The 12,610-nt window shown below is 36.7% G+C and overlaps 1 protein-coding gene across 2 annotated transcripts in view; it reads right to left on the minus strand.

Moving 5' to 3' along the window:
* Window positions 1–12,610, minus strand: part of TOPBP1 (DNA topoisomerase II binding protein 1) — a 53,023-nt gene that overhangs the window by 21,822 nt on the left and 18,591 nt on the right. For both annotated transcript variants that reach the window (XM_072651352.1, XM_072651351.1), the window contains exons 11-14: window positions 12,170–12,483; window positions 11,234–11,409; window positions 7,231–7,442; window positions 5,303–5,586 (exon numbers count right to left, since the gene is read on the minus strand). In XM_072651352.1, the coding sequence (XP_072507453.1) occupies window positions 5,303–5,586; window positions 7,231–7,442; window positions 11,234–11,409; window positions 12,170–12,483 (986 nt within the window). The remainder of the gene's footprint in view (window positions 1–5,302; window positions 5,587–7,230; window positions 7,443–11,233; window positions 11,410–12,169; window positions 12,484–12,610) is intronic.

Below are 12,610 nucleotides of genomic sequence, written 5' to 3' on the forward strand. Positions count from 1 at the left end.
GAGGAAAAAATACAGATTTTATGGCAGTCTTGTTTGAAGTACTATAGCAGATTGTTTAAAAACCAAACATGCTTAAAAAAATTTTTTTTAACTCCTAAAAAAGAAAAATTAAGTTTGCAAAAATTTTATTAGGCTCTGCTATATTTATTCATCAGGGTCCCAGAATGAAGTAACTGAAATAGGAAATATATAATCACCATTTACTTTTAGAATAAATGAACATAAATCCCATTAGCCAAAAGAACTGTAAGAGCTCTCTTCAGCACTGTGCAGTTCACAACATATCGTCATCATAACCATCTTTGCAGTAGAGCAGTAATATCCCCATTTTAGCTGAAACAAGCTCAGAAAAGTCAAATGACTTACACATGGCCTCACTGTTAGCAGATATTTTAGCCTTTTCAAACTCTGGTCTCAGGTGCTATAATGCATCAAGTTGCCTGCTTTTTAACACATTAAGAAAGAATACATATAAAAAATGGAAGGATGAATACAATAAGAATAACCACAACTCATGTTTAGACTGTGTTTAAAGGTTTAAAAAAAGAATTGGTTGTATAAGGCAATTGAGTAGAGAAATCTATCTTACTCTACAGGAAAGGGAAGGGACAAGAGAAAGGGGTGGGGGAGATAGAGGGAGGGCAGACTGGAGGAAGGGGTAATCAGAATACATGCTGTCTTGGGGTAAGGAGAAATTTTGGAACTCAGAATCTTGTGGAAGTAAATGCTGAAAACTAAAAATAAATTTTAAAAAATTGGTTGCATAGGTATTATTATCTCCATTTTACAGATGAGGAAACTGAGGCTCAGAGATATTAAGTCCCTTGGTCTATGGTCTCAGAGTAAGAAGGAGAGCTGGGATTCAAACCCTGGTATCCTAAACCCAAGTCCAACACTCTTTTCACTGTTATTTAACATAAGGATATCTAATATGAGCTGAGGCTTGTGAAAAATGCTACATATTCAAACACTTTTACTTTTAAAATATGATGAAAAAGGTAAGTAAAGTGGGAAAGATGGCATAGTTTAAAACAAATAACAGAAAGGAGGTAGAATGACTCCTGTTTTGTCCCTGTTTTCTTCATCAAGAGAATAATTTTCCTACTGTGCGGAACAAGTGCAGTACAGAGAGAACTAATGAGAAACTGAGGTGGCAAGAAAATATGAGACCTCCCCCTTCCAATGTCAGGTCAGTCTAGGAGCCAGTTGCCCACACTGTTGCCCACTTGTGTAGCACAGCAGCACAGAGAAGGCTCTAACAGGGGCTAATTGACTGAGAGGATTTGCAGATGTGACCACAGAACTCCTACTGGTCATCTCTATTAAATCTTGGAGGAAAGGAGAATAATTCCAAGACCCAAAAAGGAAGAAAACAGCACATTTAAAATCTAGATAAATATGCCTGATGTCATTCCAAAGGTGATATGAAACAGATAAGAGGTCTTCACAAAGCACAAGCACAAGCTCACTTCAAACAGGTCATACCAAAATGAATTTCCTTTTTGTTTAGTGTCCCTGGACTATATATAGATTGGGAGAAATCGCAGATGAAGGATTTCTTAATTTCAGCAAGGCACTTAAAAATCTCTTAAAATACTTTTCAGACTGGTTGGGAATATAGGCCATCTCCAACTAGGAAATATTCCATAGGTATTTATATTGATTTGATTACTTATTTTGATAGGAAAAAGCACTCCAAATTCCAATGTTGAAAACTAATATATAATAAAATATTATAATATATAATATATAATAAAATATAATAATAATATAAAATATATTTTATTTTAAAATAGTGGCTAGGGTCCTAAATCAATCCTCTCAAAGTCTTTTTAACACATTACTATTTCTGAAGTATATTAACAGTGGAGAACCTAACCACCATGTGCAATAGTAATTTTTTAGGTAAATACATTTAGAATTCATTAGAAATTCCAATAACAAGGGTTGGATCTCTCTCCCTTCTTGGTCTTAGGCATAGGGGTTGACTATGGAATTAACTAACTGTTCAAATATACATGCCAGGACAAGGCACTAGTGTGCTCTAGGTTGTCAGGTTTGGAAATTGTGGCCGTCATGTATGATAGTCCACTGGAAGCTTTAGGCCATCATTCCAGCACGTGAGTTGACTTCTAAAATAAATGCTGATGGACTACGGAGAATGGAGTTTTTTGACATTTACAATTTGTTTTTAAAAAGACAAGCACTCCTTGTGCTCTTCTTAATGCTACCCCCCAAAAAGCTAATTATTTTGACATCTTTAGGAACAGTAATCTATATGTCCCTTCTCATTATTAGAGTAGTTAAAAGGAATGTAAGATAGATAGAGAGGGCAAAGGTATGACTTGAATATAAAGGGATGATACCTAAAAAATAAAATTAAGGGGTGAGAGAGAGGAATGTACCTGGAGAAGGAGAAAGGGAGAGGTAGAATGGGATAAATTACATTACATAAAAAATGCAAGAAAATGCTTTTACAGTAGAAGGGAAGAGGGGGGAGGTGAAGGGGAATGAGTGAACCTTACTCTCATCAGAACTGGCTCAAAGATGGAGTAACATATCCACCCAATTGAGTACAGAAGTTTATCCTACCCTACAGGAAAGTAGGGGAGAAGGGGATAAGAGAAGGGGAGGGCAGATTGGGGAAACAGGAGAAGTCAGAAGCAATACACTTTTGAGGAGGAGCAGGATGAAAGGAAAGAGAGAATAATATAAAGGTGTGGGGGGGAAAGGCTCTAATAAAGACTATGCTTTCTTTCACAACATGACTATTATGGAAGTGGTTTTGCATGATTACACATGTATAACCTATACTGAACTGCTTGCCTTCTCAAAGAAGGGGGGTGGGGAGAGAGGAGTGGAGAGAATTTGAAACTTAGAAATTTTAAAAATGCATATTAAAAATTATTTTTACATGTAACTGGGGAAAATAAAATACTTAAAAAATTTCTAAAACTGAGCTTCAAAAAAAAAAAAGAAAGACCTTGAGTATACAGGGTAGTTCTTCCACAAGGACAGGAATTGCATAGAATGAGAAGGCATAGAAAGATTGTAATCTGAATGGTGTAGAATACTGACACTCTGGAATTCACAAATTCAAAACATCAAATTAAGCTAGAGGGACCCCAGAGGAAGACAACAGAATTTGGAAATGAAATCCTATTTACAAAGGTAAAAAGAAGTGAGGATATAAGTCGAGAAAAGTAAAAACTTAAAAGAAGCCTAGAGCTGTCCTCAAATACTCAAAAGACCTGTCATACCACAGGGCATATATGTTTTATATACATTGCTTTAGTTAATAACATACATTAATAAAGTGCTCTCCTCACAAAACTCCATACTATCAGATAGGTTTTATGATCTCTATCATAAATGAAGAAACTAAGGACATGAAAGGAGATTAAACACTTGAGCTTCTATGACAACAACAGCTAGTAAGAGTCTAAGGCAGGATTTAAACAAAAATATCTTTACTTCAAGTTCAATGGCCTATTCCCCTATGCTGCCTTTCTATAAGGCAGTACAATGAAAAATGGGTAGAAGCTGTTGTAAGGTAGATAATGGCTCAGAATAAAGGAAAACCTCCTTTGTCCAACAATGGAATGTACCTTGTGAAGTGGCACACTCCCCACTACTGGAAGTGTACAAAAAGTAGCTGGAGGATGACACATCAGAGATACGGTAGAAGTTCATTAGACTAGATGACTGGACTAGATAATATCTAAGGTCCCTTACAACTCCAAAACTGTATGATTCCATATTATGTATGGTATAGGTAGGTCATCATTTCAATTTTTAATTAAAATTCTGATTTTCCCATAGTACTATTTCTTATAACTTTATCCTATTTTTTTTTAAAATAAAGTTCTTGGGTCCATGGCTGGAGAAGAGAACTTTCTTCAATCAAAAGCAAGGAAAAGAATACTCTGGAACATAAGTAAAAAGCAATTTTAATTTGGTTTCTTTTTGCCATTTCTAATGAGAAATGTTAAATGTTTCACTCGCTTAAAAATTGAAGGAGTTTAAAATATAAAATTCTATTCAAAATATATAGTAAATAATTTTTAAAATTAAGTATGATGTCTATCATCTTGAGATTGGCTAGTCATCTGGAACCCCTACACATCTAGAACTGCTCTCAAACTAGAAGTAGCTGAACAAAGAAACGATGCAAAGATTTTATATTTTTATCATTATTATAAATTATAACATTATATAATTATAGATTATAATTTGCTATAATTATATTGTAAATAAAAATAAATTATAAAATATATTGTTACTATAAATAAAATTTACATATTTTGTACGCAGACTTGGTTTACTGAACAGATGTTGGTATATGTTCAAAAACACAGGTTTTTTATACTAAAGGATGGGAAAAAAGACAAAACAGAAGAGAGGTAAGAGCTGCAAAGATCTAGTGATAATAGCAGAAAGAAGTCACTAACACAAAAGAAATAATAATTTTGCATTAGTGAAACATAAGAATTATACACACCTCAATACACTGCCCTTAAAAGTCTTCATTAGAGTCCTACCTTCAAGATAGGATGGGGGCAAGGGGGGAGAGAGAGGGAGAGAGGAAGAGGGAGAGAGAGAGAGAGAGAGAGAGAGAGAGAGAGAGAGAGAGAGAGAGAGAGAGAGAGAAAAGGAGGGAGAGAGGGAGCGAGGGAGGGATTTATGCCCAGGAATACCCACTTGTACCTTCATAAAATGGCCATGAGTATTCATGACACCTTACCTTTACGTGGTACTTTAAAATTTGCAAAACACTTTGTATATATGTTCACTCATTTGATAAGACACCTCAATTGTGTACTGTATGAACAGACAGCTCTTGCCTAATAACACAGCCTTCAGCAGTGGAGCCAGAATTCAGAATCAGGGCTGGAACTGACCTTAGTAATCATCTGGTCCAATTTCTTCATCTTATAGATAAGGAAATGGATTTAGAAGTGAAATGATCTGCTTCTAAGACCACACAGAAGAGTTGGGACTAGAACCCAGGTCTCCTGACTGATATTGTTTTCAGTTATCTATCACAACTACTCCTTACTGCTACCATTCTGAAAGTCTGCTACCTTTAAAGCTATAATGTAGTAGGAACTGCCTAAAACCTATAATGTACTACAAGTTAAATCAACAACATTTTTAGTTTCCCTTGTTTTGTTCAGATAGTGTCAATAATAGCTTGCTAACACATTTGGGAAAATCCATGGCACCATATGATAAGGGGCCATGGAGCATTTGGTGTCAACCATTCAAATTACAAGGCTGACAATATTAACCGAATTCTTACCTTTACATCAAAAGAAGGTTTGAAGAGTTTGTCTTTGGATAGAAATTTAGATGGTGTGTCAAGGTGAAGTGAAGGCTCCTTCTGAAGTGGCTGTACTTCAACAGGAGGAGATGAAGACTTTCTGTTATGTTGTGAGATTACAGTATGAAAAGTTTTACTCCGGAACCTGTTTACATCTAAAGGTGTAACAGCTAGTCTTCTTTCAGGCTCCACGACCATGTTAAAATTATCTGAAGCATCTGAATAAGTCTTGTCTACTGCCATCTGAGTTTCAAAATTTTCTTCTGCAAGATTAAAAGAAATAATACAAATATAAACAAATAATGGCCTCAACCCCCAACCCCCAAGTCTAAAACCTAAAGTTTTATCAAACACATCAACTTCAACATTGAGTATGGTCCATCTATTTTCTTTTTTCCTTGACATCTTTTGTTTTTATATACATTATTTCTGGATATAACAGCCTCATCTGCCTCTTTTTAACAGTTAAGCCAAACTCAGTGACAAGACCTGACAGCGAATGCAATGTTCCACACCCACAGTGACCAACACCTTTCCATGGAAAGGAAGGAGGTACGCTGCACTTATTACACCTTACAATAATGGGGTAGCTTGCAGTAAATGAATGTGTATTGGAACAGGCTCACATCTACATCACTGAAAATAGTTATTCTGAAAATTGTGTTGGCTCAATTCATCTCTAGGGGAAAAAAAGAGAGTGCTCTGTCAAAAACATTCTTTAGCAATTTGTATTTTTAAAATACAGCTTAAAGTGAATATAATTAATGTAATTTATAAATCTTCCTGTGAGAAAACTCAAGTCCACAATATAACATGGTCTCCTTTCATTATTATTATGCCTGAATGATACTCACAAGATGTCTCATGCCTACCGGTAAGGTAGATGTTAAATGTCTGCAAGCCACTGGCAGAATCAAATATATAACGAAAGTTGGTGCATATTTATAACTACAAAGAATGAAAACACAGTTTGCTTATGTTTTTGGAGAAACAATATAAGCGTAATAATTTGATCAAGGTTAGGAGGTCTTCATGTCATATTTGTTGAATTTTCCAACTATCTTGGAAAATGACCCCTGTTCGGAGAGCTATTCTAGCTATTTTCTCTAACTCTGACTTTTCAACAGTTTATTCTGAAATGACAACAAGGAAGAGATGTAACAGAGCAATGGTTCTTAACCTGGGGTCTGTGAACTTAAAAATAAATTTTCTTCTATTTCAATAAATTGTTTTCCCAAATAATCCCATGTCTTTTACTTTGAGCATTTAAAAATATTATTCTGAGAATGGTATGTCCATAGACCATGGGCCATCAGCAGATAACCAAAGACATAACAGATGACCATGACACTAAGAGGTAAAGGACTCCTAACAGAGAAGGTTCCCCTTCTAGTTTAATTGCAAGGTGGCAGCACTAAATAGAACCGAGACCTTCCATTTTTACCACTTGCTCTTGTTCTAATTCAGCCATTTAAAAAATTTCTTTGAGAGAATTATGGAAACATCCTTAAGTTGCTGTATATCTTGGGAGTTACAGATAACGAAAATTATATGTGCTATATTTCCATCTCCAAAGACAATTTAAAAGAGTAACCTATTATTAGACTTTAACTGAACTTTAAAATACAAGTGCCCAAATAGCAAAAGCAAAAATCAAAGCTCTTTCCTAGGACAAAGCCCCAATATAATTTAGTACCCCTCCCACCAGCTTGTTTTGTTCTCTATATGAACAGGGGTTGTTTCCATTTTTGTTTTTGAGTACCTCACACATCAGTGATTTGATAAATCAATAGAGCTTTGAGTGAATTTCATTTGTAAAATAAGAGGGTTTGAACTAGGACATCTATGATCCCATGAATCAACTAGTCACAGAAATATGGATAACAAAACAAAGTCAGATTGGCAACCTTGTTTGTGTAGATTTCCAATCATGAACTTGCATTCATCTGCTCTCTTCCCCAATTTAGCAGTCTCGATTATCCAATCCATAGACACTGCAGGTAATCCCCACTTCTGGGCAGCCTGATATTTAGAACCATCTGGTTGTTTCACTACGAGATGGGTACTAGCAAGCATGTCCTTCTTTTCACTGTCCTTGCGCACAAAGAATTCTTGAACTCTGAAATTATTAATGAAGACATTTAGTAAGCTGACAATAATTTATCTGGAAGCAAACAATAAGGGATGCTGCTGGACAAGATACAGTTAAGTTTCTCTGACCAAAAAAACTTAGAATGCTACAAAAATCATTATGAGAGATAATCAGTTATTTAAAAAAAAATACAAAATGCAAATATTCCTACAAGTAATAACAAAGAAAACGTTTTAACCTATATAACTATTTATCTACTTACTTTCACTCTTCTACCCAAAGGCACATGAAAGGAAAGCAGAACACAACAGGTAACAATAATATTTCCTATCCATAAAGATATTTTTAACTCTCCCAAGAGCTTTCACATACAAATCTCATTTGATCTTCACAACAGAGCAGTGATGTTGAGTAGGAAAGAATATATCACCATTTTACAGGTGAGAAAACTGAGGCAGACACATCTAAGGGACTTACCTACTGATAAAATGACAGAACTGGGGAGAAGGGAAATGGAGTAAGTAGTAGTAAGGCCCCAGACTTGTTCAGCTCTGCCCCTCAAGGAATGGAATGGGATGGGACACCAAAACCCAAACCAGCAGGATGCCTTTCTGCTGGGTGTCAGGGAGAACACCCAAATGTGCAGAAAGCCTGGAAGCTTACAGACAAGAGAATGTACAACACAAGCACACCCAAATTGCTTTGTGCCTCTCTGAAATGGGAAACTGAACACTGGGTGGGAGTGTTCAGATTATCTGCCTGAGAAAATGTGAACAGCACCTAAAAAGCTACATCTTCTCCTCTAATTCCCATTTGGGCTTGGGAAAAGTATATTCTGAAGGAATTTTCGAAATTAGCCTGATAGCCATGTAGCAGCTTACTGAGAGGCAATGTAGTCTAGAGAAAGAAATGCAAAAGCCTGGATGTTAAGTCCCAATGCTACCACACACTGCAACTGTACAACCACGGTCAGACCATCCCTGTGTCTTGTTTTCTTTCTCTCTAAAATGTCAATACTATCTGCTTTTGAGAAGTTTTTTCTTTTATAAAGTAACTCATTTTTTTTGTTTGCCTCATCACTTTCTTTTCCAAACATATTCCTGCTCCCTCTTCTATCCCTTCCTAGCAATCCCTTTTAAGGAAGACAGAAGAAGATGGGCAGGGGTAAGGGAAGGCAGTTCCTCAAAACTCTCATGTTGCCACAATCTAGCAATATATAGTATTCTAGACTCAAGAGTTCTTCCAACTCTGCAAAGAAGGAAGGGAGCTGCATGTTGTCATCTCTTTCCTGGAGTAGAGCTAAGTCATTCTAACTACAAAGCTCTCACTTTCTTTCTTCTCTGGCTGCAGTCATTGTGGGGGCGCTGTTTTTCTGGTTCTGTTTCCTTCACCTCTGCATCACTTTGTACAAATCTTCCCAAGAAGACGTTGATGTTTTACTGAGGAAAGGGCAGAGAGGGGCAGATAGGGCAAGGACACAGTAGGGACAGACAAAAGAGAGGCAAAGGAGATCTAGGATGCATACTAGGATGAAGAGTGGGTGTGAGAAACCAGGGAAGGACACCTAGAGGAGGAGAGGGGAGCTGAATACTGAAGAAGAAGAATCCTCAAGGACACCTCAAGGTAAAAAAGGACTTCCTAGAGATCACCTGGGCTGGAGTGCACTGTGGCAGAATGGTACATCCAGTCTGGGAGAAGAGACAAATGTGTTACAAGGAGTGTTAAGAACTAAGACTACACAAAAACACGCACACACACAAACTGTGAATGACTTCCATATTTCTTTCGCAGTTTGTGTGTATGCGTGTTTTTGTGTATCATGTTTTGATTTGTTATATGATTTCTTCCATTTATTTTAGTTCGACTACATAGCATGACTATAGTGAAAATGTACTCAATAGGAAAGTATATGTAGAACCTATACAGAATTGTATGCGGTCGTGGGGGGAGGGGGGTAGTGGGGGGTAGGTGTGGGAGGGATAAAATCTTAATTTTATGGCAGTGATTGTAAAACATTAAAAATAATAATAAAAAAAAAGTTGAAACCAAAAAAAAATAAAAAATAAAAACTATTTTCCAAAACAAAAATAGTGAAAAAAGTAGCATTGTTTTACCTGTTTTTGAACATCCCTTTAAATCTGGCTTATTAGAAGACAGCTAGATTCTTCCAACTGCTTATTCATTTTCTCTGTTGTGATATGCTGTTTTAGTTGAAGTGTATGTAGAAAATATGGTCTCACAGAGATAAGTATAGGGGAATTTTCATAGATTTTTCAGGTCATTGTGAATATTTTTCTTTGATACTATACCAACATTTGACAAGTAGTATTTTCTTAAAGGTGATTTGCAGTGTGGAATCTGAAACTATATCAATGAACTTTTCATAATCTGTTACATTAAAATACATTGATCTATCTTGTATATTGAATGAATCTTTTATCCATGAATGATTTTTTAAATTTTTAAAATTCATGCACTGATCATTTGGAAAGTGTTGATTCATTAAGTTTTGCAGGTCTTTCATTCAATTTTACAATATTAAAAATCATATTTGTTAATATTTCCATGGATCTCATCAGAAAAATCTTTAAGTATTGGGGAGTTGCCAAGCTCATGGTGGTGGATTTAACTTTTCCAAAATTCTCACTTTTGCTTGAGAGTTGAAATTTTGTCACTGGCAATAAACACTGTAGGTTGTTTTCCTTGAAAAAAAAAAAAAACTAAGACTACAAAAGGAAGTTTGGAAGCTGAACAGGAAGCACCTTAAATGCCAGGCTAAGGATCTTGTATTTTATAGCACAGAGGGAATTGGGAGTCACTGAAGGTTTCTGAGCCAATGAGTGACAAGGCTACACCTGTGCTTCAGATTATTCTTGCAGCTGCATGAAGGATGGATTGGAGAGGGAAGAGCCTGGAGGCAGGGAAGCCAACTAAGGGCTGTTACAATAGTTCAAGACAGCAGGTAATCAGGGCCTAAACTAGGGTAGTAGTAGCAGTATGACTGGAGAAAAAGAATGGGTATAAAAAGCACTATGCTAGGAGATGAGGATATAAATACAAATGTGAGACAGTTCTTGCCCTCAAGAAGCTCCCATTCTAATAGGGGAGATTTTGGGGATTCTAGGGAATCCCAAGAAGGGTGAGTGGAGCCTTCACCAGAACCAGTCTCTGCTGTCCAGGCCCTTCCAGAATTCCTAGTACCAGCACAGGACTGACATACAGCTGGCACAGTATTCAAGGTAGATGGAAGAAAAGTAAAGTCTTGAAGTAGCTAGAGAGTGAGTTAGATAGGTTTGCTCTCATTCGCACCAATCAGGAAAGTAATTGTCCTGAGTGGGGTTCCAAAGGTGAGGAGTGTGGAGGAGCAGTGTAAATGACAATATTTCTGAGGAGAGACGAATATGAAGGGGACAGAGGCAAAAGCTACAAGTCTGGTGAATGATATAGGGAGATGAGGGAGAAGATGCCTTTGGAGTTTCAAATCTTGGTGCCTGGGAAAATCATGGAGCCACCAACATTAAACAGGGCAGTTTTAGAGGTGGGGCAGGGTTGAGGTTGGTTAACCCTAATTTCCATTTAGTTTTGGACATGTCAAATTTGAGGTACCAACAAGACACTCATTCAAGTGGAGAAACATAAGGCTCAGGAGATATGCCTTGGAATGGAGCAGAGGCACAGGTTGATTTCGGTGATTCACATCACAGTATGTGTGGCTTGTTCGTTACTTTACACATATATATTGTATATAGGAACAAAGACAAATTCTGTTTTGCATGTTTTATAGTACACCAAGATTACATGCTAATGAAAAAGCATACCTTGCTCCAAGCAGGCTTGCTAAATATACCAAGGAATCTTTCTCTGCTCCAGTAAACTGACTGAGTGAAAGAACACAATTTTCTAAAGGAGTACCACTTCCTTCCAATACTGGTATTGGTGTGAAGAGTGGATTTGATTCCGGGTCAAAAAGATTTTGTTGTTCAACACAAGTAATCTTACAAGAGAGAAAACAAAAACAGGAATAAGGTACCATAGAGTAACATAAGTTCAGTTATAAAAACTCTTGTCTAGATGGGAACCATTAATTATATCTCAGTACAAAATCTGACTGTGCTTATTCTCAATATAATTTTAATATATACGTATTTATACATGTATATCTACACACACCTTTACTGAGAATAAACAGGGAAAAAACTTTCAATTAAGAAGTAAACAAGCATAGTAGACAGAGAGCTGGCCTTGGAGTCAGAAAGACCTGGGTTCAAGTCCTGCCTCTGATACCTACTTCATGGGTGACCCTGGGTCAATCACTTAACTTCTCAGACTCTTAGGTGTTAATAAAGGGAGTTTCCTCATCAGCGGTTCACTAGAGCAATGAAATGACAGGTCTGATAAAAAAAATCCCTCCAGCACACAGAATAAAGAAGATTTATTAAACCTAGTTCATTAGATGAGAATGTTAATATCCATCAGATTGGCCTTCCTCTTAGGTCACCAAACCATACTTCACAATTGCATCTCTCCGTACCTCGCTCTCCCCCATGGAACAGTCACTTTTTAAATCAATTACTTCTTAAATTACAACAGTTGCTTTGTTTCCGAATTCTAACCAGAGTGCTCAGTAGAACTATATATGCAATAACAATCAACAACAACCTATGTATTCATAGCTATCCTTTAATCACAAATTCTGATCAGTCTATTTCTAACAATGTTACTTGCTGATGTTTCAACTGCTAGTTTCTTCTTACCAGCCATGTATTTGTAACAACTTCTCCTACAGTTGACTCCACTTCACACCCCAGTAAAGGAACCACAGCATAGTCAGCAATAGTTCTGCTTTGGAGGGGCAGAATTTTTCCAGCATTTTCTTTAATAACGTCGACAAAGCAAGATTCATCTTCTTCACTAAAACCCATAACAAGGAACTTCTTCCGGCTAAACAAACCTTCAATAATTGTAGAACTCTCAGGCAGTGAATTGTGGCTGAGGAAAGACTGGTTATCCCCTCGTGTAGTAGAAAGAGTGGAATCATTAAAGATTCCAGTTTCCGACTTTTCACCATCTGAAAAGAGAAAGCAAAACAATTTTCTCAATGGGAGCAAATTCAGATTCCAACTATAGTCTGTTGCTGAAGTTAGGACCATGTGTCACATAACTTGTTTTTTCAGGCACTCTCACATGTGCTCTGA

This window comes from Notamacropus eugenii, chromosome 3, assembly GCF_028372415.1.
Source record: "Notamacropus eugenii isolate mMacEug1 chromosome 3, mMacEug1.pri_v2, whole genome shotgun sequence".
Lineage (NCBI taxonomy): Eukaryota > Metazoa > Chordata > Mammalia > Diprotodontia > Macropodidae > Notamacropus > Notamacropus eugenii.